The sequence below is a fragment of the Equus quagga genome, chromosome 9 (assembly GCF_021613505.1).
Source record: "Equus quagga isolate Etosha38 chromosome 9, UCLA_HA_Equagga_1.0, whole genome shotgun sequence".
Taxonomy (NCBI): domain Eukaryota; kingdom Metazoa; phylum Chordata; class Mammalia; order Perissodactyla; family Equidae; genus Equus; species Equus quagga.
This window is the reverse complement of record NC_060275.1, coordinates 93,620,254-93,647,009: the sequence shown is the minus strand read 5'-3', so window position 1 is coordinate 93,647,009 and position 26,756 is coordinate 93,620,254. Positions and strand designations below refer to the sequence as shown.

General features: G+C 43.4%; 1 protein-coding gene across 5 annotated transcripts in view; it reads right to left on the bottom strand.

The window, feature by feature from the left end:
* The window catches only part of AGXT2 (alanine--glyoxylate aminotransferase 2), a 49,244-nt gene that overhangs the window by 8,556 nt on the left and 13,932 nt on the right, over positions 1–26,756 (bottom strand). For 3 of the 5 annotated variants that reach the window (XM_046671634.1, XM_046671637.1, XM_046671636.1), the window contains 9 exons: positions 26,516–26,609; positions 25,786–25,879; positions 21,702–21,802; positions 20,659–20,751; positions 17,007–17,139; positions 15,153–15,244; positions 13,421–13,570; positions 8,872–8,970; positions 2,243–4,706 (listed from right to left, as the gene is read on the bottom strand). In XM_046671634.1, the coding sequence (XP_046527590.1) occupies positions 4,599–4,706; positions 8,872–8,970; positions 13,421–13,570; positions 15,153–15,244; positions 17,007–17,139; positions 20,659–20,751; positions 21,702–21,802; positions 25,786–25,879; positions 26,516–26,609 (964 nt within the window). In that variant the 3' untranslated portion in view covers positions 2,243–4,598. Of the gene's footprint in view, positions 1–2,242; positions 4,707–8,871; positions 8,971–13,420; positions 13,571–15,152; positions 15,245–17,006; positions 17,140–20,658; positions 20,752–21,701; positions 21,803–25,785; positions 25,880–26,515; positions 26,610–26,756 lie in introns of those variants that run through there. The other 2 variants (XR_006890114.1, XM_046671635.1) reach the window with 2 other exon arrangements.

The window sequence follows — 26,756 nt, the reverse complement described above, 5'->3', positions numbered from 1 at the left end:
AGCAAGCTGCTGATGCAGGGTCCGGCAGCCTGCAACCTGCTTCAAACAACGACTGTGATGCTCTAGCATTAACTCTGATGATGAAGTGCAAAGATTGTGATGTTTTCTGGGATTCTTTTGTTGTTCTTTGTAAGAAAAGTGAGATTTAAGTAGGATTTAAAGATGGAAGAATTAAGTCCTTCCATAGTGTAGAAATACCTTTTGAGGTTAGCTCAAATTACTGGCAAATTAAAAACTACACTGATATAAAAGATGGAGCTTTATAACACAAATAAGAGCCATAGTTTATTACTGTATCACCAATTTATGTATTTTACATCTCTTTATATTTATTATTATTAATGGTATAACCAAAGCTTGATGTGAGTTTTTTTAAATTACTCCCTTCTGAGTAGATTGGAATTTCAAGGGCTTTTAAACAGTTGCCAAGATTTTAATGTTATATTCTAATCACATGATTAACTGTCAATATGTTCCTTGTGTGGAAAAAAGTTTACTTGAGCTAAGTGTTCATTATCTTCCCTTCAGAGAGTTTTAACAAGAAAGGAAATAAAAGAGAGCTTGGCAAGAATGTGGCCTCCTTGCCTTATGTAAGCTGGCTTACATCCCACCTCCTGTGGGTAGAGCAGAAAATGGAATGGAATGGTCCTGCCCACGGCTCCAAATGGAAAGACGAGGACTCCATCATGATTAGAAACTTGTGAAAGAAGTGAATGACCATCAACACTCTAAGGCCACAGTTATTGCCCTTTCTGCTCCATGCCTCTGATGGCTTACCCATCTTCAATCCCCAGCTGCTCTTCGAGGACGAGGAGTGGTTTATCCTGATCAACAGGCACTGGGATAGAACCGTGCAAGCCTCATACTCAAGAAATGAGGCCCAGGACCTGGCTACCTTCGGGAATCCTGTTGCTGGCCTTTATTCTTCATGTCCCTAGAGGTGGGAGACTAACAGAGTGTACTGTTAGGTAAACGCAAGATCCTGGAGGACCCAAGAAGCCATAGAAATATGTTCTATAGATTTATCTGAACAACTAAATCCTTCAGCCCCCTTCCTCCAGGAGAAGAGGTCCTGGCACTGGCAGGAACATTGGCCTGAGCATGAAAATATTTTTGTTTTTGTTTTATTTTAAATTTGTGTTGTATTGTTTCCTCTTACTATTTTTCTAAATTCCTAAATGGTTATCATAAACTTTACTTACATTGTTCTTCCCTTTTCCTTTATCTTAAAATAAAAGGAATATTGAAAGCAGGAAGGCTTTGAAGAATAACTAGGAAGTAAGTGTCAGTTTTCTTGTCCCATCCTCCTCACCTCATAATTTCCACTGAGAAAGAAGAGAGGAAGGAAACTCCAGGGAGAGTGAATTATAGGAGCAAAGAAACACTGTGCATGACATGGAAAGAGCAGCCGAGAAAACAGGTGGTTTGGGACAAACTGTGAAGGCTCTTGAAGGCCATAATAGCTGGAGTTTGGACTTTGTTCCATGGGCAGTGGGAACCCTCAAAGGCTTCAAGAGATGAGAAATGTGATCATATTTATCCTCTACTTAAGTGACTTTGGTATCAGTGTAAAGAATGGATTGGGAGGGAGTCCAGAATATCGGTTAGGAGGCAGTTTAGTTTAGGAGAGATGATGATGGCTCAAATTAAGGCAGTCTTGGTATAAAGGGATCATATTGGAAAAATTATGTTGGAGACAGTATTCATGAGACTTAGTTATTTGAAGGACAAAAAAGATAACTTCAAGGAAAATAATGCCCTAAATTGTGAGTCTAAGACAAAAGGGGTACCATTAATCAAGAAGGGATTCATCGGAAGAGAGAGATTTAGTGTGTTTTATGTTAGATATGTTGAATTTGAAGTGTCCTTGTGACATCCAAATGAAGCCACAGACAGCTAGAATTCTGGGGTTGAGGCTCAGAAAAAAGGTTGAGACTGAGATGAGTATTTGGAAGTCATCAACATAGTCAAGATAGGTGACATTTCCACAGTGGATGAGGTTACCCATAGGCAGAGAGCAGAGCATGGAAGAAGAGGTGGTCCGGGACAGAACCTTGTAGTTGAGGAGCTGCCAGGAAAGAGACTGAGAAGGAGCAATCTGAGATAGAAGAACCACAGTGCAGAAGCCAAGGAAATCTTTTTTTTTTGTTTAAAGATTTTATTTTTTTTCCTTTTTCTCCCCAAAGCCCCCCGGTACATAGTTTTATATTCTTCATTGTGGGTCCTTCTAGTTGTGGCATGTGGGACGCTGCCTCAGCGTGGTTTGATGAGCAGTGCCATGTCCGCGCCCAGGATTCGAATGAACGAAACACTGGGCCGCCTGCAGTGGAGCGCGCGAACTTAACCACTCGGCCACGGGGCCAACCCTGAAGCCAAAGAAATCTTATTCAAGAAGGAGCAGTTGTTTAGAAAGAACAAAGGAAACACTAAGTTTGGGTCATAAGGAAACCACTGGTGGCCTTTGGAGCAGGCAGTTTCCAAGGAATGAGAGGCAGGAATGAGATCCTAGTGGTTGAGGCATGGAGGAGAGGCAGGGAGGATAATTGGAGCACAAAAACTGCTTGTGGGAGATTTTGTAGTGAAGGGAAGAAGAGCAATGTTGCTTGAAGGGAAGTAGTTTCTATTTGCATAGTTCATTAGTTCGCAAAGCACATTTACATCCATTACCTCACTTGGTTCCCATCTCATGAGGTAGCAAGGGCAAGTATTGATATGCTTGGGAACAAAATGAGGTTAAAAAGAGGTTAAAAGTCTTCTCCAAGGCGTCTGTAGCAAATAAGTAGAAGGTCTGAGTTTGGAATTCAGGTCAGTTGACTCTTAATCCAATAATCTTTCCACTGTGCCCAAACAGAGCCTTTCTAAAGTGTTTGCTCTCTTTGGGTATTGGATACTGGATGGCATTCAGCTCCTTGTTAAGGGGGTTTGATCTTATCTGGGAGACACTGGGGAGCAACTGGAAGGCTTGTGTAAGGGAATGCCTGTGTAGGTCAACGCTTGAGGGAGACAAATCTGGCAGTGAGGTATAGGCTGTGTTAGTGGAACAGACACCTCAGGGGGTAGATCATTAAGACATGGCTTCAAAGTGGAACACAGTTAAAATAAACATCAAATTGCATGCTGGGAAAGTTATTTCCCTTTCAGTTCTGTGGGTCCTGTTCTGTTTGTGTTAAGAAGAGGATCTCAGTTTGCTAGTCTCTTCTAACACCCCTCAGAGACTCTCTTATCTTCTTGAACAAAGAGAGAACAGCCTCAGGCTGAGATCATTTGCCTAGTGTCTTGCTAGAACTGAATTACATTGCTTTGTATTCACCCTATTTTTATGATTATTTTCCAGTTAGGACAAGTAGTAACGATTTCTCATTTGTTATAACTATAGAAAGGTTATTATCAAATACAGTGGTCCCTCAGGGTCCACGGAGGATTGGTTCCAGGACCCCCTGAAGATATAAAAATCCATGGATGTTTAAGTCCCTCATAGAAAAAGGTGTGATATTTGCATATAACCTATGCACATCCTCCTGGATACTTTAAATCACCTTTAGATTACTTATCCTACCTAATACAATGTAAATGCTATGTAAATAGCTGTTATATTGTTTAGCAAATAAAGAAAAAGAAGTCTGTACATGTTCAGTACAGATGTAATCCTCATAGGCCTTTGATCTGAGGGCTGACTGTATATCTAAACAAAAAAAGTAAAATTAAGGAAAAATATTAAGTCAATCCTAAGACAGGTGGTATACACATATGAGAAAAAAACACTACGAACGTGTATTTTAATGACTAACATTTGGGAAATTTTGGTCTTGAAGACTGTTGCAATAGGAGTAACGAGGGTATAGTCCAGGGCAGGATGAGGGCAATGGGAATGGAGGAGGCTCTGATAGACATTTTAAGGGAGTTAAAGGAGAGCAGCACAGTTATCTACCTGGGGTACTTTCTACAGCATTTCTCAGGATGCTTATGACTTCAATAATAGAAAACCTCAACCAAAAAGGCTTGTGCAATACAGCAGATTTCTTATCTCATCTAACCAGGAGCCTCAAAGTAAGGTGGCTCCCAGATTGCTTAAGTCAGTGGCTCATCGACATCACTAAGGACTCAGCTTCCTTCCACCTTCCAACCTTAGCAAAAAAGCTTTGTCCTCATGGCTCCAAAATGGCTGACATAGTTCCAGCAGTCTCATCATAACATTTGATGCTTCTGTGTAAGAAGTAGACATCTCTTCCAAAGATGGGGATGAAGAGTGAAGAATAGAGAAATCTTTCCCTGAAGGCACCTCCACCAAAAGATTTTCCTTCAAGATTAATTGTCCAAAAATATGTCACATATCATGCATAAACCAATCACTGCAAAGGGGAATCAAATTACCATAACTTACCTAGACTAATTGGTATTTATTCTCTGGGCTAGGGACAGAGGCCCCTTCCTGAAGGATGGACTTCTCGAGAGAATAGAGGCTCTGTTAAGAAATATGGCTGGTAGGCAGTCAACCATGTCTTTGACACCTTAGACTAGTGGTTCTGGAATTCCTCAAATTAACCCTTGAACATAAGTGGGAAGTTCTTGAGGCTTGTGGTTTTTTATTTTTAAAAATTTCATTTGGCTTTTCTTTCCATGTGTTGGATTAAGGCAGAACGAAATACTTCCACTGCAAAATCAACTTCTGGTTTAGTGATGCACATTGGGGGTGCAATGCGGAATGTCTGAGGAGACAAAGGGAAATAGAGCAGTGGATCATCATAGAGTCAAATCTGACTTTGAGGAAATGCATTAAAGTGAGAATCCCAAATCTTGTTTTTACGACATTTCTTACATTTTTTCCCCGTGGGTTGGTCTCCTCCCTTCTCCCCAGTGCTGTACCCAAGCCATTCGTCCTCCAGTCCTTGTAAAACTTCTGGTGCCATCTGGCTCTGCTTCTTTTCCTTTTCGTCATCTGCTCACCTCCTGGTCCTTCTATCACCTTCACTGAGGTCTTAGGTACTTATCTACACTCCATTTCTGCTATTACCCAGGGTGACCTCCATGTTCGTGTGTACAACCCAACAAACTCGCTTCTCAGTTTCCTGTGACAACTCCCAGAACCTTCATCTCTGTTCCTCTGCATCCATTCACACCCAAGGCCAGCGCCATGAGCCTCCTCCTCAACCGGAATAACTCAATTTCTGATTCGCATTCCATCTGCCTTTTTCATGAAAGTGTCAGTCTCCTCATTCCTCCATTATCTTCAGGTCTTTCGCCTGACTCAGATGTCCTCCTTCCTTTCCTACCCAGCTTGGAGCACACGGTGGATGGTCTGAACTGCTCTCTCACCTGCCCCCGTATGTTGCTTGCACTTCTACCCTTCTGCTGCTGCACCCACATGGCAAGGTCCCAGCCCTGATCAAAGCTCTAATTGAACTGTTTTGCCTCAACACAGATAGCTGAGAAGTATTAGAGAAGATCACACGCTGGGCAGTCTGACACCACTAGATATGCAGGGTCTCTAATTTCTGCTGGTCCCCCCAATTTTTCTTGTCCTCTGTCAGCTTCCTTTCCCATTCTAAACCTTTATCATTCTTCTCAGTATCCTTGCTCAACTCCCACGCCTCTGTCTATTTCATAGACAATCTTGCCTCATGCTTTTCAGAAGCTGTCAGGCAAGATCTTTCTATAAACTTGTTTGCTCCCACATCCATTCTTACAGCCCTGCCTGAAGGTTCAGAGAACAAGCTGTCTCTCCCGTTCAACTTGAAATTTTCCACCTGTGCCCTCGGTCCTTGATCCTGCCATCACCTTCACTCCCAGAAACATCCCCATGTTCTCTTGCATCTTCAACTTCCCCTCAGCCTATAAACTAACAGGCTTTGAGCTCTTGTAATCCGAATTCAAACCATACCAAATAAAATTGTGTTGACTCCCTGGATCCCTTCTAGCTACTGTACAAGTGCTGTCCTTTCCTTTTATCCAAATTTACTAAAAAGACTGGTTGATGCTTCTTGGCCATTATTTTTCACTCTGCCCTCCTTGTTCACATCTCAGCCCACTGCAAGCTGGTTTCTGCCCCTATAAACATTCTGACACCACTCTAGTTCATGTTGCCAGTGATCTGCTAAGTGCAGAATCCAATGAGCATCCTTCCTGACCTTCTCTGCTGCATCTGGCACTTGGGTCCCTTCCTCTTCCCGGACCTCTCCAATCTCTTTCTTCCATGACTCCGCACTCTCCTAGCTCTTCTCACGTGTCTCCACCCTTTTTTTTTTGGTCTGTGCCTAGGCACTTTTTCTTCCACTTGCCCTTTATATGTTGATGCTACCTGGGTTTCTATCTTCATCTCACTGCACTTTTCATCTAGACACACTTCCCAGGAGAATTCCTCATCTTTCCAATTATATGCTGATGACTCCCAAATCCCAAATCATGATCTTCACCTCAGTTCTTTCCTCTGAGCTACAGACTTTTCTAAAGAAACGGATGTCCATAAATACCTCAAATGGAGCCTGTTGAAAGCTGAGCTCATCCTCGCACTCCCTAAACCAAGGTAGATGTGAGGGATTCATCCTTGCCTCTTCCTTGTTCTTCACATCCAAGTCCTGTGCATTTCCAATTCCAGAATTGTCCTCTGAATGTCTCCTCTCTCCCTACTACTACGGCTCAAGTTCAAACAGCATCATGAGCCGCCACCTTGACTCCCTGACTCCAGTCTCGTCCCCTCAGGTTTATCCTCCTCAGAGGATGGATTCAGAAATCAGACTGCCTGAGTCTGGGTCTTGGTTCTGCCACTTACTGGCTGTGTGATTTGGGCAATTTACTTAACCGCTCTGTCTTTTTTTCTTCATCTGTAAAATAAGGATAATAGTAGTACTTATTTATTTATTTATTGGAGGAAGATTAGCCCTCAGCTAACTACTGCCAGTCCTCCTCTCTTTGCTGAGGAAGCCTGGCTCCGAGCCAACATCCGTGCCCATCTTCCCCTAGTTTATAGGTGGGACGCCTACCACAGCATGGCTGCCAAGCAGTGCCATGTCCGCACCCGGGATCCGAACCAGCGAACCCCAGGCCGCCGAGAAGCGGAACATGCGAACTTAACCGCTGCGCCACCGGGCCGGCCCCTAGTAGTACTTATTTTATGGGCTTACTGAGAGCATTAAATGAGTTCATATAGACAAGTTGTTTAGAACAGTGCCTGACAAGTAGTGAGGTGTTTTTTATTCTTACCCCCCACTGCCTCAAGGCTTATGCTCCAGCCACAGCAGTGTGCATGCAGCTCTTTGCACTCTGCCACAGTTGTACATGTGCTTTGAGTGTTTATCTCATTGTTTAAGGCTCAGCTTAGTCAGAAAGGCTGGCCTAGGGGTCTTTTTCCTCCTTTACTACCCCTTTTTATAGCTATCTATGAGCGTGCTACATCGTAATGTAATTTGCTGTTTTTGTGTCTTTCTCTCTCGCCAGCACCACGACAGGAGGGACCAGATCTTCTGTATCATTGTAGCTTTAGCACCCAGCATAGCAACTCCTGCTTAACATTTAAATGTTTGCTAGATAACGAAATAATAACTAAGCCAGTGAATAATTAATTCTTTTATGTCTTCATAAGTTGTGCATCTTAGGATTTTTAATCATGAAATTACTCCTTCTGATTTGTACAGAAAAATACTTAGGACCAGGACTAGAAAAAACTCCCCGAGCATGTCCAGCAAAAGTGCTCATCCTGGTTTTGTTTGAGGGGGTTTGGTTTGGGCTGGGAGTGCTTTGAACCGGTTTGTTTACCGGCAGAGGAGAAGTCGAGGGGAAGCTGCAGATACAAGAGAACACAGACATGTTTCCTTGAGCCAGGTGGAGGGAGCGTTGAGCTCAAGAGCACACATGGAGACCTGGGTCTGAACAGGAGACACACCCCATTCTCTGAACCTTCAGGAAACGAGGTAAGGAATGGATGTGGGGACAGATGATTTCTATAGAGATCTTGCCTAATAGCTTCAATTTTCTCTGAGAGGTACGAGGCAAGAGCGTTCACCGAGACAGAGTGACAGGCAGGAATGGAGCAGGGAAGCTGGGATGAATGACTAAGGACTAGGACGTTTAAAATGGGAAAGAAAGATGACAAAGGATAAGAACAATATTAGGCGAGGAGCACAAGTTACCCAAATCTTAAATCTCTGCCCCAGAGCCAGCCGCTGGGAAGGGTCCTGCTGCTGTGAGGGATTTAGGGTAGATCGCTTTGCTGACAGCAGCAGCAGCCCATGCCCACCGGGCAGGCCCACCCGGGGTCCTGACTGTGCAGCCGGACCCGGCTTTTCCAGGAAGGGGGCAGGGAGAGCTTGGTCTCTGCAGCTCCCAGCCTGAGGGGCTGGCTGGCCGATTTTGAGTTCCACATTAGAGACCCGACCAGGGTGGTCCCCCACCTCTCCTGCAGGGTCACCTGCGCCTGCCAACACTGTTAGGTTCCTCCTGGCCATAGCAGCCACCAAGGTTTAGCAAGTATAGGGTTCCCAAAGTCAGAGCCCAAGGCTGAGTCAAGAACGCCTAGGGTTGCTCTTACAGGGGTTAGAACGAATTCATACATAAGACATGCTATCCATTGCATGACTGTTATGATTCTATTATGACCTATACTGTAAATCCTCTGGTTTGTCTGTGCATCTCATTCCTGCCCTGTCACAGTGTCCTCTGTATCTGTTCTGCACGGAACCGCTATAACCAAACCATTTCACACAGCGCCTCCTGGTGGTCGGAAGGCCTCACTGCCCCTTTCTTTTGAAAATACCTGAGCACCTGTGCCTAGAGATGAGACTGGGTCCCCTAGAATAGTCGTGAAGAAAAGTGACCAGTATTGGGACATCACAGAGAGGCCTATCTAAAGTGATAGGTAAAGACCAGCCTTTCTCTTACCTGAGAAAAAACGCCGGATTTGCCAACTAGAAGCCCCATGTGTTTGCAGTCCTCGTGAATTTGACTGACTTCTTCCGGGGGAAGAGGCTGGCGGCTCATCTGTAAATATGTTTAAAAAATATTTTCTGTTTGGTGTTTGAATTGTTAAAGACGTTATTCCCAAGAGAAAAAGAAAGAAACTCAAGCAGTCAATGCTCTTCTCTCCCTCCCCATCTCTCTCTCCTCCTGTAATTGAATAAAGCTGTTAATTGCTGTACTGGATTTTTTGGGAGCTATTAAATATATATATATATATATATATATTTTATCTCAGCGCATCCTAAATTTCCAAAGATACAATGAAGTCGAATGAATCTTGGCTCTGCTAATGGCGACTCTGGGAGCGTGGTTCTTTAACAGCCGAATTTGCAGTCTGCTTTATTTACGTGGAAATTCTGCTCAGCTCTTCACTTTGTTTTGCCCATGTAAAGAGCTCATTTCAAAGTCCAGGAAATGGCTCAGAACCAGTCCAGCCTTTCCCTGGGCCACAGCATGGACTGGGCAGCTGGGGTGGGGCTGTTTGTCCTTATCTTCCCCGCTTGTGGATTTGTTGTTTTTCTCCCAAAGCTTAATCCTTCAGCTTTAGGAAAGGTAAGCATTTTGAGAGCCAAGGGGCTGTTTCAGGTCACTAGGCATCTGAAGTTGGTTCCTCCCTGTGGATGCAGATGTGCCAGTACCCCTTTGGTGACCCTGGGCTGGGGACTGGTGCCCTTTCTGTGTGTCTCCTGTCTTCCGAGTCCGTGACTTACAAACGCCCCCCTCGAACTTAGTCATTTCAGGTCTGTGTGTCTGCATTACCTGGAAAGCTTTTCAAACTCCCGCTGTTTGGGCCTCACGCTGGGCCTCTAGAATTAGAATATTTGGGGCAGGCCTAGGCATCTGTATTTGTAAAGTGCTCCTGGGTGCCTGGGCTGAGGACTCTGCTGCAGTGCTCCTATCTTGAGTGCTGAGTGCTGTGCCGCCGCTGGTATCTCATTTTTCTGTAGCACTGCCGTTGTGATCATCAGCACTGGGTCTGGCTCTCTGGTTTCAGATGCATCTGGCCTGGTCCTGGCTCGTGAGCGAGCCCCTGCGACCATGGTGCAGTAGAGGAGGGCTCCCTCTGGTGCTCCCAGCTTCATTCTTCTCCTGTGGGCTTCCTACCCACCCGCCCTCTAGGCTTTACTATCCATTCCCTTCCCCCACAATCCCTGATCCAACTCACTCCCCGAATCTGTTATTCCTGGTTAAGTGGCAGTGTCGGAGCACAGAATAAGACTGGACCTCCCGGAGACGTTTGCAGTTTTTGTCTGTCCTAAAGCTTTAGGATAAGGAAATAACATTCAGACTTTTAGACTCCTTGATAACGGAGGACGTGAGATGGGGGAAAAGACCAGGTCTTCTCAGCTATCCTAAAATGTCATCACGCACTCCTGCTTGCCCCTGAAGTTCTCCGCTACTAGACAGGGGAGACAAACACTACAAAATAGTTTAGGACTAAACTGGGAGAACTGGAAAGAGGTTCGATATGGTTTAGGGGGTGAGAGGTGAGAGGGGGCCCGGCACCCTCTGGAAAGGTTTCATGATGGGAAGTTGGGTTGGTGGGGCCTTGGTGGATATTAAAGATCTGGGAGGTAGAGTTTTTTTGGTTTCATCCTGGTCTGGGCCAATGCCTTCCCTGCTCCCTTGCCCGTTTTATCACCCCCTGGCCTCAGCTGCTATGACTAATCAAACGTCTTGTATGCATTCCACAGAGAAAAGCAGAGTGGGAAGCTCTCACAAGGCACAGCCACAGGACAGCCTGCCCAGGCCCTGTGCTCAGGCCTACGCCCCAAATGCCTGATAACCAACTGGGCATGTTAGTGACTGACCTCTCATTGGGTGTATAATGTAGCTTCACATTTATCTTTTTTGCTTTTTGGGTTTTTTTTTGCCCTTTTAGGGGGTAAATCTGCATTTAAATAATTATAAAAGTAATCCATGGTTATTGGGGAAAAAAAAACCCTTAAAGCAATATGAAAGTGCATTAAGTAAAAATGGCAAGTTTCCCCTCCCCCAACCCTACTCCTAGGGCCACTGCCTGCTGGTAATTTGATGTGAACCATTTTTTCTATGCACACAAATACATCTATATGCATATTTTTAAAAAGTCATACTTTATAATGTTTTTCAATTTGCTTTTAACAATTTCCAATATCCCTTGGACATTTTTCCATGTCAGTGTATTTGGACCCAGTCTTCTTAAAGGTTACCTAGTATTTAATTGTTTGTTGGTAATGTGTTCAATTTCCTGTTGTTGGGCATTTGTGTTGTTTGCAATTTGTCATGATTATAAACAATGCTGCAAACATCCCTGCTTATATATATCTTTACACACTTCTGTGAGCATTTCTTTAGGACACATTTTTAGAAGTGGAATTGCTTGGTCAAAAGAAATTTAGGATTTTGACAGAGACAGACAAATTGCTGTTCAAAGGGCTGTTCCAACTTACATCCTCTCAGTGTATGGGAGTTTCGATTTGGGGTTATGCTGGACAGTTTTGAGCTGTTATAATTACATGAATGTGGTCTGAGGTGTTGCAGGGGCCTGAAATCCATCAACAAGCCCTTATAAAGCACCTACCATCTGTATGTTTCCTGGCCTCAAAAATGTACAACTTATTTAGGAAAATAAGGTATTTACATGTGAAAACTGAGTCAACAAATACCTGGTTTGAAAGATCTTTTGAGAAGAACTCTTAGCTAGTGAGTGCTAGAGAGACTCTCTGATGGCTGGAGCCCCGGGATGGGGGGAGGAACAAAGGCCTTAAGAGGTGGAGACGTGATAAAGATTTGGATCTCAGGAAAGGCTAGGATTTCCTTAGGTAGGTAGAGATAGAGAGGAGAGTGCTGTATTCTATGCTTGGAGAAAAGTTTGAGGGACATTTGGGTTAGGAAAGTGAATGGCATTGAGGGGACAATGATTAGAAGTAGGGAACGCAGGAGCCAGGAATTAAACCTGGGTAGTCTGCCTCCAGAGCCCAAGCTTACAACTACCAAATGGCAGAGGGAAGAGAAAAAGAGCTCATCATATAGATAACTACTATACAGGCTGTTTTGCTTTTTCCGTAGTACAGTTTGCACATCTTGCCATGTCACATATATATCTATGCCATTGTAGAATGAATGTACCAGAATTTAGCTTGTTCTGTATCTAAGGCCATCTGGGAGGCTTCTGATGTTTCATCCTGACAGATCCAGTTCTGACAAGCGTCATTGCTCATGTGTCCTTGAGCATGCACAAGTTGAGTTTGGAATAGTGGGAAAGGGATGGAACTCTTCCTCTTTCGTGGGGCTTTCTTCTGTGGAGTCTAGCCTTCTAGGAGTCTGGCTATCTTTGAGGGAGCACCTGGGCTGGAGACTAGCATGGACTCTTCTGAACCTGAGAACAACCCTTGACTGGTCCACAAGTGGAGATAAGTATGTTATGGCTTGTGAGCCAGAGGCCATGTTTCATATTACTCTTATTTTCTTGCTGTCTTCCCTTCGTTTTAAGATCTGGTTGAAGCATTCCAGCTTGTACTACCTCTGCTGTGCAGTATTAATGGAAGTGTCTGGTCTGAATGTTGAAAGAACTGAGCATCAACACTCCTAAGCAAGCATGGTGTAGTAAGATCAAGTAGCAAGAAGTCACCCAAGGGAGAGCTGGATCCCCATGGACAAGAGTTAGGGCCAAGGATTAGTCTGACTGTTCCTCCTTGAGCCAAGATTCTCCTGCTGTTGCTCTCCTCAGAGGATCTAGGCTTTGCTTTTTTGCAGGAAAGAGACAATTTCCTATTGACATGAACTATAGGGGCAACAGTAGAAACAAAGGGAAGGATGTGAGACACAGCAAAGAAAGAATCCACAGGCCTTGACACAAGAAATAAGGGGAGAGAAGGAGGCACAGATTATTTTGTGGAATTGAGGCTGTGTAATTCAGAGAATAGTGAAGTGGATAATAGTGGAGAAACACAAACAGTGAATTTGGGAGGAATAACTGGTTTGGAGGAAAATGCTACTTTCAGTTTTCATACTGTGTCTGGGGTCAGAGTGGGGAATGTCATCAGAAAGTCACATTCCTCCCTGGTTCCTTGAGAGATTGAAATCCATTCACAAACAAACAAGCAAATACAGAACCCTATAGATCTTTATCATCCTCACCCTAAACCATCACCACAACCTTCTCCTGGCTCTTTCTGCTCAAACAGTTTTGTCCCTTCCCCATATTTCTAACTATTCAGTCATCACCAGTGCTCTTTGCCTAGTCTGGCAAGAATAATATCAATTCCTTTTCCAAATGCCCTCTCTCACCCGTCCAGAACTCTTGATGACCCGCTAACATTTTGTTTATCCTCAACACTCCCTGCTCGTCTCTAACGGGCTTTGCTGAGTCTTGCTGTCCTCTGTGCTCTCTCCCTGAGAAAGAATGAAGCACCTGCAGCTGAGGCGTCTCCCTTTACCTCTCGCTGCCCCCAAGAAGCCAGAGAGAGAGCAGCAGATCAGAACCTACCTTATCCTTCACCATTTCTATTCCTATCATGAGGCCTTTGCCTCGGACGTCCCCAACGATTTCAAATTCATCTCGCAGCTTAGCTAACTCCAGTAACATGTAAGTGCCAACTTCTTGACTGTTTTCCTGTAGATTTTCTTCTTTAATCACCTGTTGAGAGAAAGCCACAAATGACCTTGCATTAAAAAAAAGCTCTAAAATTTACTGAGAAAGGTACATTTAAGGAGAGGTAAATGTATATGACTCTCTTTACAGGAACTTGACCAGACAAATGGAACCCAAAGTCTAGTATGGCCATACCACATACTACAGAAACATTTACTTCAAGGAGAAAAAAAGTCTTGATAGGGGGGAGACATCCCCCATAACTTCCTCATCTTCAGAAGTGGTAAGAATTTGGGAAAGAATAAAAGACACATCTCAATGCAATTTGTAAGACAGATTCCATAATCCTAAGGATCATTGTTGCCAGGCATCTCTGAGAACTGGGATACAGTGGTGAATAAGACAAATGCTCTGAGGAGAGAAATGTCACAGATGCTCGCTCTACTGGGAGCTTGTCGATCTTTGTCCAGCAGCCCTCAGCTGGACACAGGATGTTATTGTCCAAGGGCCCCACTGCAGCGCCCTGGCCTCCGGAGCTGGGTGGAGCCCTGTGTGGGCTCAGAGCCAGGGCACTGAAGGTATAAAAGGATTTTCACTTCCTTCCACTCACAGCAGAGACCTGTGCTTCTTGACAAGATACATGCAATATACTACATTTATCTTTAGCTGATAATAATTGCATGACTCTGGGAAAACCTTGATGTTTTTAAATCCTATTTGTTCACCTAAATCTTCTGTGTCTTCTAAATTAGTTGAAGTGAAACAGCACTTAAAAAAAAAGTAGGCAGTGTCTACGAAATGAAACGACATGTTCCTATTCATGCTTTTTCATTTCACGATTTAATCATGTTTGAAGATGCTTTTTAATTAGCAAGGCAGCTTTGACTGACTTTTTATTTAAAAATGCTTTGAAATTTAATTTTTTGAATAAGTGAATCATACGTCTACTTCAAAAATCAGAAAGTATATGAGTATATGGTAGAATGACCCTCACTGATCCCTGTCCCCCAGCCACCAAGTTTCCTTCCCCACAAACAACCGCTGTTCTTAACTTTTTGGACATTCTTCCAGAAATGCATTGTACTTATTTAAGCAAACGCCATTATGCATATTAGCAAGGGCCTTTAAAAAATCTTTTTCAACACATGAGACCCCAGACAAAATCACTGGGGTGGGGTTGAACAACAGCTGAATTGCCTGGTTGTAATCACAGAGAACTCAAGTTCTCGTTAGTCTTTTAATTTATGACAGCACCTCAAAGGGAAGGAAGAATATACAAGACGGGGCCAAAATTAAATGGAAGTCAAGGATAACCGTTGGTAGCTATCCATAAAATACCACTCAAATAATGAATTTCAGTGATACCAGCTGGCTAGGGGGAATTCTTTTATTTCCTGTGCATCTGAGGTTTATTATATACAATTTTGTATCCAATACTTCAAGTACCCAAAATAGATCTTAGAAAAAGGGGGAGGGGCAGAATAATAAAATCTAACTTAAATTCATAGACAAGCGATCACCTCTTCACATTAGTAATATCATGTGATAGAGTTCTGCCAATGTGTGTGTGGTTTTGAAGTCGCCATTTTGTGAAATGAGTGATGCTAACGTGGCTGCTGGAACACACCTCAAGCACCGCTGATCCAATGGCACAGGCCAAGGGGTTCCCTCCGAAGGTGCTGAAGCAAAACCTGCGTTTAGCTAAAGACTTGGCAATCTCTAGGGGGAGAAAGTAAAAAGTGAGCAAAGAGTGACACATTCCTATCTATAATCTCTCAACACATTATTTGGATTATATTTACTTTCATGGTGTGTGTATGTATGTCTAACATATTTCATGGCATCGTATCCAGTTCTTTCTTTACTCACCAGACAGTGGATGTTGTGGACGGAATTATGTCCCTCCCACCAATTCATATGTGGAAGCCCAGTGTGACTATATTTGGAGATAGGGTCTTTAGGGAGGTAATTAAGTTAAATGAAGTCCTAAAGAGGAGGCCCTAATCCAATAGGACTGATGTCCTCATAAGAAGAAGAAGAGACACCAGCACTCTCTCTCCAAGGAACAGGACATGTGAGGACATAGCCTGAAGGTGACCATCTGTAAGAGAGCTGTCACCAGAAACTAGCTCTGCTGGCACCCTGATCTTGGACTCCCAGCCTCCAGAACTCTGAGAAATAAACGTCTGTTGTTTAAGCCCCCACCCTGTGGGATCTTGTTATGGCGGCCCTCGCTGACTAACGCAATGGATAAGGAAAAATTGCTTATTTTACTCAACGAGAACTTTGACACCAAAATCTTCAATGTGTTGTGTGAATTGAAAAGTACCTTAAAACTTCATTTATGGGAATTTACATAGACCTTTCATTAGTAAAACCTTTTTTCTGTATTCCACTCTTGGGACTAAGAAAGAAATACCAAAGAAAAAAATCTCACATCAAAGAATTAGTAAGATAATTTGCGGATTGTTTCAGGGTGAGTATATATTTGGTTCATTGTACTTTACCTTCTATGTCCACATTTTAGTACCTTAATTCATTCAATAAAACCACTGAGCTATCACAAGGCACTTAATTATCCTTTAGTACGTCTGAAATGGGCTTACTATTAGTGGGAAAAACAAATGAGATAATTTTAAGATTTTCAACAATAAGTGGTTCATAAGAATCTTTTTCTGGGGCCGGCCCAGTGGCGCAGTGGTTAAGTGCACACTTTCCGCTTCAGCAGCCCAGGGTTTGCCAGTTCAGATCCCAGGTGCGGACATGGCACCGCTTGACAAGCCATGCTGTGGCAGGTGTCCCACATATAAAGTAGAGGAAGATGGGCATGGATGTGAGCTCAAAGGCAGTCTTCCTCAGCAGAAAGAGGAGGATTGGCAGCAGATGTTAGCTCAGGGCCAGCCTTCCTCAGCAAAAATAGGAGGATTGGCAGCAGTTAGCTCAGGGCTAATCTTCCTCAAAAAAAAAAACATTTTCTGTAAAACTTCACTAAAATGGAAAATACAGTTAACTCTAATGTTCTGGCTAAGTGAGATTGTAGGATGTTTGGCTGTTTTGTTGATGAGACATCAACAGTGGACCTTGATTTCATAGCTTATTGGTTTGGCCAGACCAAGTAACAAGCTTTTCCATAATATGATTCCCTTAGAAATTTCAGGATTGGTTTCCGGTTGGCTAACAAGGATCTCTTGTGTTGGTTTTGTTTTTGTGGGACATTTTCCACTATCTTGTCAGTGTGGTAGAACCCTACATTTCATTGTGGGAGTGGGAGAATTAGTCTTCCATTCAGCAAGAGCAGAAAGGGCTGGCTTTCTTCCATCTGTTCCTCAATCTGGCAGATGGACTGTGTCTCTTTTTCATTGCTTGGGAAATGCATGCCTAGTTCCCCTCACTGTCTCCAACCCACACAAGTTCCAATATACGTTTCCTACCATCGCTGAGGCAGGAGGCCCAGAAGCAAACACGAACTCGTAGGTCCTACCTGGGGTTGTCACAACTGCTCCCATGGGAAAGCCATTCCCAATCCCTTTAGCCAGAGTGACAATGTCCGGCACAACGTCGTGGGTTTGGAAGCCCCAGTAGTGAGAGCCCAGCCTTCCAAATCCTGTTTGCACCTGGTGGAAACAGATACAAAGCCACTGGAAACCTTAAAGAAATGCTGGTTTTTCTGACTCTCTGATCGCTTCCCTTTCCTCCTCTCTCTTCTCCCACTCCTCCTCCTCCTCAACATAATCATCACTAGCCGTCATCATCACCATCCTCATACTGTTGTGGACAAAGCACTTAATCTGTGCCTGAGCGTTTAGGCACCTAAAGCTGTTTACCTAGCTTTGTGTGATTCTGGATATGTTTTTTAAGTCCGAACCTGTGTTAACTCTAAGTAGAAATACTTACAGCGATACATCACAGGGCTGCTGTGAAGGTAGTATAAATAATGCATGATTAGCAATCCTTAATAAGGATCTGCCATGTATCAGGCAGCAGAGGAGGTGAGCGGAGAAGCTACATCCGCCCCAGGCTGGACGAAGCAGGTACATAGAGTAAGTGGATTGGGCAGGGCGCCTGCCAACTGGCCCAGACAGGCCGGTCATCCTCTTCCCTGTGATCTCCTTTTCCTCCTGAGAATGATATCATGGGGAGGACCCAGCTGAGCCAGTTAACTCAGGATTGAACTAAGTTGCCCTTAGTTGTTTTTTGCATGCTGTTCCCTTTTTCTAGAAGGCCCTCTCCTTACTTCTTCACCTCACGAACTCCTCTTGTCCTTCAAAGCACAGCTTCATAATCATTTGGTCCAGGAAGGTTTTCCTGAGTCCCAGTATGGCTCCCAGTCTGGGCCCCTGAGCATGCTGCCATCAGAACCTCTCACCCTGGACTCTTATCACCAGTGGACGTGCTGATGACAGAGACTGTATCCTATACCTCTTTATCTACAGTACCTAGCAGAGTGCCCGATAAAAGTAGATACTTAGTGTTCATAGAACGAATGGAGAAGCAGCAGAAGTGCCTAACTGAATAAAGCCGCACAGCCAAACATTTCCATGCAAATTTCTGCCAAAGGCTTTCTGGGAAAGGTTCCTTGATCTCTTTCTGGCTCTCAGTCTCTTGGTCTGTCTGTGTCTGTCTCTCTACACACACCCACAGTGCAGGTTGGGGATAGAGGTGTGGACACTTGAAGTGGATTCTGAAATGCACTTGAAAGAGGAAGCTTTCTTCTCAACCTTCCTTCTCATTTTCCCTGCTCTCTCTAGGTGCTGTTGCAAAGTCAGATTTCAGGGTTAGATTTAGATGCTGGCAAACAATGTAGGAGAAGGGCTTAGTTATGGGAAAAGACAGACCCGGGCTCGAGTCCTGGGTCTCCTACTTCCTAGTTATGGGCCTCTGGGAAAACTGATGAATTTTCCCAAATAAGATAATTTAGGAAGCTCATGGAAAATCCATCCATTTTATCTTTCTGCCTGTCTTCATTTTTCACTCCACCTATCTAAGTACCATAAATAAATGGTGAAAAATCAGAATGCTCGGATAACGCATGAAATTGTATAGGACTGTAAACCATGTTTGGTCACCTAGGAAGTATCAGTTTCATAGAATCTTTCAGTAGAACAGAGATGATTCATTCTAAGGTTCATAAACTCAAATGTTTTCACGAGTGAGGAGCATATACTAGTGAGAGAAGCAGGCTGGGTCTACGACAATGGGCAGGGATGGGGACTCTGGGGGTCATGCCTTGCCTAAAAACAGTCAATTCCAAATCTAAATCTAGTTCACGTCAGACCAGCAAAGACTGGCTGCCCAACTGGCCCCAGAGGTGGCCAATTTTCTATCTTCGATTCCAAATTCCTCATTTTAAAGAGGAGAAAACCAAGGCTAGCTAATTAAGATGATGTGTGAGATCACATGGTGGCAGCACTGGCCCTGCATTCAGGTTTTCCACCCTTGCCCCCTGTTTTCCTCCATCCTTTGCCTTTCTACCCCACCATGCTGTCATCGAGAGGCAGCTGGGCCCAGTGATTGGTTTGTCTTGGAGCCTGGGTTTGGGTTCTGGCTCCGTCCCCACTAACTGCATTAACTTGACAGGTGACTTACCCATCTTGGACTTAAATTTCCTTATCTATAAAATGAGAATAATAACAATGGGATACACCTTATAGAACTGTTATGAGTATTAACTGAGTTAATACATGCAAGCATTACGAACAGTGCCTGATAATGTAGTAAGCACTCAGAAAGTTCTAGCTATTGTTATCTTTAGCTAGTCATTAAGACAGTCTTTCTTAAGGTCACCCCGTGTTACATAGTTTCCAATTATGTTCTTGTAAGTGATAAAACCACATATCTCAGAAAATTCTGAAATTCATATTTTCTTTGAATTCAGTCTCCCTTCCTCTAATTAGTCCAACTGTGGCAGCTTCACTATGTAATGATTTTGAAGGTTAAAGCTTATTCTCGTCACTGATGTATCTAACTGTAAACTGACCGAATTTACGTTTCTTCTTCCTTTTTAATAGCAGGTAGACTTTGCTTAGGACTTTGATTAGTTCACGTTCCCTAAACTTGTGTTGGCGGGTGGGGGAAGGGAGGATGGACATGGCAGGAGGAGCTGGCCCATGCCTCCCTGTGTAGTACAGCTGGAGGTCTGGTCCACTTGGGGATAACAGAGACCTGGCTGTGCATGAAGAAATTGCAAAAGACTGCTGCCAAGGGGGCAGCCCCAAGTCCACTCTAGGTTTAGCTGAGGAAAACTGTTCAGGCAGATGGCAGGACTGAAACAGATGTGAAACATACTCACAAGTTCTCCACCTGCTCTTGGTGGGTCTGATCACTTATTAGTAGAATCATGATGGGCCACCCAGGGATCAGCCGGGAGCGCTTCTGTGGCCCTGGCGGGCATCCTCTGGTCTTTTGTTCCACATGTTATTCTCAGTAAGCAAAAGACTGCTTTCTTTGATACTCTCTAATATGATGTGCAATTATAAGTAAAATGATCCCTTTACAAAAGACACAGGCCAGCGCCTCACAGAGCCAATGACTTTTATTCCCTTCAAAGTGTCCCATTGGAGGCACTGCACTGTGTTTATTCCAACAACACTGCCTTAACTCAAGCTATTTTAGAATTTTTTTGGAACCAGTTTTTGGGTATCTATATGGTGGCCCTCTTCTAACTTAGAGTCGGGATGTGTTTTCTTTTTAAATATCATTTCCAAACAAGTTTTTTTTATTAAGGTAAGATGAATGCTGTCAGTCTGGTTAATACTATTTTGGCAAAAATTGAGATGAAAACTTTGTTATGGGATTAAGTTTCCCATGTGATTTTTAAGCTGCCCCTGATGCAATCCCCAGATAGAAATTTTAAAAGTGTTTTGAGCGATGGCAGCATCATCTATGCCCGTTAGCAACTTATTTGGTAGACTTTAATTTGGATGTTTAAGTTCTGGTATACTTGTTAAATGAACCAACTAATCCATTAAAAAACCAATGAGCTAACCAGCAAAAGCTTCATTGACTTATACCCCTATCTTGGAGTTCCCACACTAGCTGCTTTCTGCCTGGACATCAGAGGAGAGTTAAAAGTTTTCTCCCTTGCCTTGCCTGTCCCTGCTGCACTACAACGCACCTCTCCCAGGGTCACTCACTTCATCCGAGATGCACACGCCTCCCCGCTCTCGCACCAGCTTGAAGGCTTCCTTTAGAAACCCCTTCGGGTACTGAACAATTCCACTCACCCCCTGAAAAGCACCAAACCAAGAAGACCTATAATAACAGCCCTGTGAAACTGCTACAAAAAATTATCCTCGTTAGCATTAGTAATACTAGCAATTTTTAAAATGGTCTCTAGAACTGTTTCAATTATGGGTGAAAAGAAGGGTGTTACTCTGATGCCATACCTTTTGGGATAAAGGAAGCAAATGCTTATTCTTTTCTGAGATTAGAAAAAAGTACGTTAAGGGGACTTGGTAGCCAGTCCTGGTGGTTAAGATTTGGTGCTCTCATCACCATGGCCCGGGTTTGTTTCCCGGTTAGGGAACCACACCACCCATCTGTCAGCTGTCACACTGTGGTGGCTGCATGTTGCTGTGATGCTGAAAGCTATGCCATGGGTATTTTCAAATACCAGCAGGGTCACTCATAGTGGACAGGTTTTAGTGGAGCTTCTAGACTAAGACAGACTAGGAAGGAGGCCCAACCACCCACTTCCAAAAAAAATTGGCCATGAAAACCTTGTGAATAGCACTGGAGCATTGTGTGATATTATGCCGGAAGGTGAGAGGATGGTGCAAAAAGACCGGGCAGGGTTCTGCTCTGCTGTATGTAGGGTCACTATGAGACAACACTCACAACAAAAGAGGACTTGATAAGATTGAAGAAAGTCTCCCCATGACAGTGTGGGTATTAAGCAACTAAAAATTGCTGGGATTTCCTTTTCTTTAGAATTTTAGGAATTCAGTAGTTTCATCTCTCTAGCTGTTCAGTCTGGGGATGCAGGAGATAGTTTTTTAAAATTCAATTCAAAGTCAGGGGCCCTTTTTTTCCAAGGGGATCAAGGCAATGAATTGAATTTGGAGACAGACACAGCAATGGTCACTTAAATAATTTGGAATTCTCTAGAAGGTGTGAGTTAAAACTCTCTGATAATTTAAAACTGAGCTCAGTTAGTGTCTAAGGTTAATATACCCACTTGAATTGGCTCTACAAAAAATCCAGCAATTGATTTGGCCACAGCAGTGCTCAGAGTATCTTTGAACTGTTCGATGTACTGGTCTTTCGCTTGGCAGCAGTCTGCAAGAAACGAACAAACAATTTGAAGACGTGAGAATAGCATCCAGAAGAACAAGGAAAAACACAGAAAAAAGAAAACAGGATGAGTAAATTGACTAGAGTCCCTCAGAACACAGTAGACCAGGATATGAAGGTACGATTTCTGGAGGGGGAACGTTCTCTCAGAACGACTGTGCTTCGGGTCCAGCATTGAGAGTAGGATAGCCATGGAGTCATAAAGAAACCACTTTAGTCTTTTCTGTCTGGGGAAGGAATGACTGAACTGTCACTGAGTCTGGTATAGATAGCTATTTCACCTAGGGATACCCATCCTCTCTACTGGGTAGATTTAATTCAAATATAACTTGGGTGTGGATGTAATCTATTTGAAAATAACTCTATTTACCTTGTATTGCCACTTAATCTGATGTACAATTTTAAAGCCACGAAGTGTCTGAGTCTTTAGAGTTAGTAAATACCTTTACAGAATAATTAGAATTCAGTCTAAAGAGGAATGTGCTAGAGCTAGATAACTTTCATCCATTGCAGCCAGGGAGAGGAAGGCTTCTCCTCTGGTCCTAGATCGACTGCCTCCAGACGTGACTGAACCTTCAGAATTCTTATCTGCACCTGTATTTTGGTTCTAAATAGCACCACACAGTCTCTGAACTTAAACCCATATCCATGGATGGCAGAAGGGATGCAGAAGGAGACGTGGATGTGATGGAAGCCCCCAGCCCCAGCAACAGTGAAAGCAGTCTGGGAAGCCACCTGTCATCCTAACACTTTCTTAGAGGCGTGGAGGCAGCCTTGTTTCCTGAAGGCCAGAGATAAGGAATAGAAACCTTCAGTCATCGCCATCAACACTGAAGCATAAATATATTGTATACTTTGGCTCTTCATCAAAAAGTGGGAAAAACACAACCTGGCCCCAAATATACGTTTGAGCTAAACGCGATATTTGGGAAAGCTTACTTGACAGTGGTACCTGATATCTTTGGTTAGTTGGAATTGGGGGTTGAGTGTATGTGGAAGGAAGTAATGAAAAGGATATCAAACCTAGAAAGCACATGTTGTTTGATGGGCAGGATATAGTGGACAAATACATCTATTCCTCTAGAGATTGAAATTTCCTATTTTTATTAAGAGATGAAGAGAAAACAGCCTAGAATGACCCTGAAGGATGGAATAGATATATGTTCAAAAGATATAATTTGGAAATTTAGGATGCCCATTTGTAGCTAGAGAAATCAAGTGGTAAAGCAAAACCAATCCCAATGGCTTAAATTTGGGCAAAACCAAACCAAGAGAAAGTTTTGCTTGAACCTGATTTTTCATGATTTTTTTTTCATTTTTAATCTTTCATGATTTTTTTCCCCTACTGCCCACAAGTTCAGTGATGAGAGAGCTCATTGACCCTAATCAGCTTTTTAATTCACTTGGCGTTTACTTCATTGGCTCATTGCTCTAACTCCAGGTCAGGTTGGCTCTGAGGAGAGACTTGGTGCTTGGTGTTACCATGACAACATCAAACCGGAAGAGAGTGGATGCTCTGCTGTATACTATCCAAGGAACAGAGTAGATATGGAGGCATTTTAATTTTAGCTGGTGAGATAGAAAGAGTTAAGCAGAGTGAGGAACCAAGAAAGAACCATTTTTAAGGAAAAGGAAATGTCTTGCAAAAGGAAGAAAAGAACGACATGATCAGTACCAGGTTTGGGACATTGTGGGGGCAGTGGATAGTGAGAGGTGAATTTCTTCACAGGTTACACCTGAAATTCATGGCCTGGAATGAACGCTTGGAAAGAAAAATTCCTGAGGAGGAGGTGGAGGAAGATAATGAAATCTACCATAGAAACATCTCTATTAGGCTCACAAAATGGAGCCCTCTTCTGCTTATGCAGGAAGTGATGACATAATTTGGGGGTGAAAAATCTTCTACAAATGTTGGCACCTGTCTGTGCTCAGTGAATGAACCCTAAGAGGAACTGAGAACTGGAGCACCTATCTGTTGCCAATCTTCTTGCTTGAGGAAGATTCACCCTGAGCTAACATCTGTGGCAATCTTCCTCCATTTTGTTTGTGGGTCCCTGCCCACATACAGCATGACTACTGACAGGCGGTATAGGTCCGTGCCTGGGAACTGAACCTGGGCTGCTAAAGTGGAATACACTGAACTTAACCACTAGGCCGTGGGGTCGGCCCCTGAATATACTGTTTTACCACAAAGACCAAACACTTCTTAGGCCCTAAAAATGCTAGAGGAGGCTGAAGTCCCTTTTTGTCTTCCAGGTCAATTTAAAAATATGGTATCTCTCTTGTCTCTTAAAGATATGAGTTAAGAAAAGAGCTGACTTCATCTATGCCAAGGACAACAGTTTAGAGAAGTAGAAATGGATGTCTGTCACTATCATTTAGCCTCCAGATGCCACTAGAGAGGTGACCACGGGGTTCTAGTATTTTCAAGTTGGCCTAAGGCAGAGGAGAAGGCCTCAAAGAGGGAGGAGGCGAGAGGATGCAGAGAGAGACGGACGCTGAGGAGGGATGGAAGGAATGGCCATCTCATGAGTGCTTCTGCCTACTAGGTTCCACGCTGGTGGTTTGCAGTCAGATTGAGGTCTGTGAGGTGCATCTAACTGATTCTAGTTCTTGATGCAACAAAGATAAGATGTACAGGTATGGCTGTGTTTGCCACTGCTATTGTCTGCCTTCCTCTACAAAAAGCTCTCTTCCCTTCATCTCGTGAAGCCCTGTGATAAGGGGGCACGAGGCTATTGTTCTCTGCATTTTATGAATGAGAAAACTGAGGTAGAAGATGAAGCTTTTGCTCATAGCTGAATCATGGTAGAGCCGAGAGTCGAATCCAGGTTTCCTGACTTCATGTGTCTCCTCAATCCTGGCCAGCAGAACAAGAGTTCTTTCTAAGCCTGGGTTCATCCCACCGGCACATTAATATGAACAAGGAAGGTCACTGTTTGGGAGCACTTGCTTTGGAGTCAGAAGACTTGGGGTCAAGTCTTAGCTCTCCTGCCTTCTAGGGGTGGACCTTGTTTTTTTTCATCTTTAAAATGGAGAGTTTGAATTACAACTTTAAACTTCCTTAGAGTTTTAAGTTCTGTAAGCAGGACATCTTGTTCCAAGGCTCATTCTTTCATCCTCCTACCTCATTTTGCCATTATCCCATCTGAATTTTAAGATGACTGTGAATTTCCTTCCTTTCAGAGCTGATTTTTAAGATTTCCATTTTCATTCTTCCTCTCAACCCCGTGACTCATACTATTCCATTAAAGCTCTTGCGGCCAGAGCATTTAGTTCTTTTCATCAGAACTACTTAGGAGCAGTTATTGAAAAGGTCCTGCACTGTGATGACAAGGATGAGAGGGACTTGCTGATTAGCAAAGAACAGATGCTTTTTCCACGCCTCCTCTCCCTCCAGAACCGGTAAAGAATGCAAATAAAAATGGGATTGATAACTCGATGCTTTCCGTGTGAGACTGCCTTTAAAACTTTTGCAAGAGATATCAGCAGCCTTCAGGACTGGCCTTCTGTTTTGACAGATGCTCTCATTTTGGTTGGCATTCTGAGTCCCTGGGGGAGCTTCTTGACTGAAGTTTTGAGATTTCGAGGAGTATTCTTTTCCTTCCCCGCTTCTTCCACTGAGATTGGTAAATAATCCCACCAAACTCGTTTTATTTTAAAATTGATAGCAGAGCTGTTGCTAATAGAGCTCCTTTAATTAAGTACCAGGTGATGGGCTGTTTTCAGCTTAGTTCTGAGAGCATGAGATGCTTTTCCTCACAGCCAGAAGGACGCTCTGATAGTACAGCGGTAGCAGGCCTGAGAAATGTTGATTCAGTGAGGGGTTACTTTCTAGTTTTGTTTCCTTTGGACTTTTCCTTTCCTGTTTTTTCAAATCTGCTCACTGAGGAATGGTTCAGCCTTTCTCCGTGTTCCTTACCCGTCCTGACCTTCCACCATGTTCCTCCCTCCCTGCCCAGCTGGACCTGGTGCACAGCTGCATTTCCTAATGGTTTGCACTGGAGAATCTCGACAGTGGCTTCCTCCCCAAGGGCCGCGGAAAACATCTGGGCACATTGTCTACAAAGGACAAAAGAAGGAGTTTGGCAAAACTTGAACACGAGATAGTCCGTTTGGGGGAGGATATGGTACCAATCAAGGGAAGGGGGCTTCTTAATTTGATATTGAGTCCTCCCTTACTCCTCCCCGACTTAGGATGAAAACCTAATATTCTTCTTTGAAGAGATAATTTTTTTCTTAGAAATCAGTTATGTGGGCACACTACAAAGGAAACTGATTTCAATGTCAGCCTGGAAACAACTTGCTCAAGAGTTTGGTGGGTAAGGGAATCTGAAAGAATAAGAATAATTAGGTATCTTATTCTGATGCTGAAAAGGTGGGTACAAAGATGAGTCTAGAAATTTTATGCATTCAAGACTCTGAGAACTAATTTCACTGTATTTATTTGCAGTTTGCTTGATTTTATTTAAAAGCACAACAAATAAAAAAACCCTATCATTCATTATTACTCAGACTCCGAAGGCCTTTCTAAGAAACATTTCCCCAAATGGTCTTCAATTCAATTAAGTCAAATTGAGCCTCTGATTAATTATAGGCTTTATATTAGTATCTAATCATAATACCTGGAAAATCTGATCAATTATTCCACATACGCAGAAGCCTTTAGAGAAATAAGACAAAACCCTCAAAACTCACTGATTCACAGCCTGCTGCACCGGGGAGTTCCATCTTGAAGTACCCTACATTTGTCAAGCCAAGTATGTAAGGGCTGCCTCCATGGTAGGCTCCTCTGCAGGGAAAAAACAGTAGGGGGATAGGATTCAGTTAATTTTTCTTTGGTCACCGGCCTGTGGAATAGTGAGTAGGACAAAAGAGAAACTCCTTGAAGTGTATGGAGATGAAATAGAACACCGTTAATATTCAACTCCAGTGATTT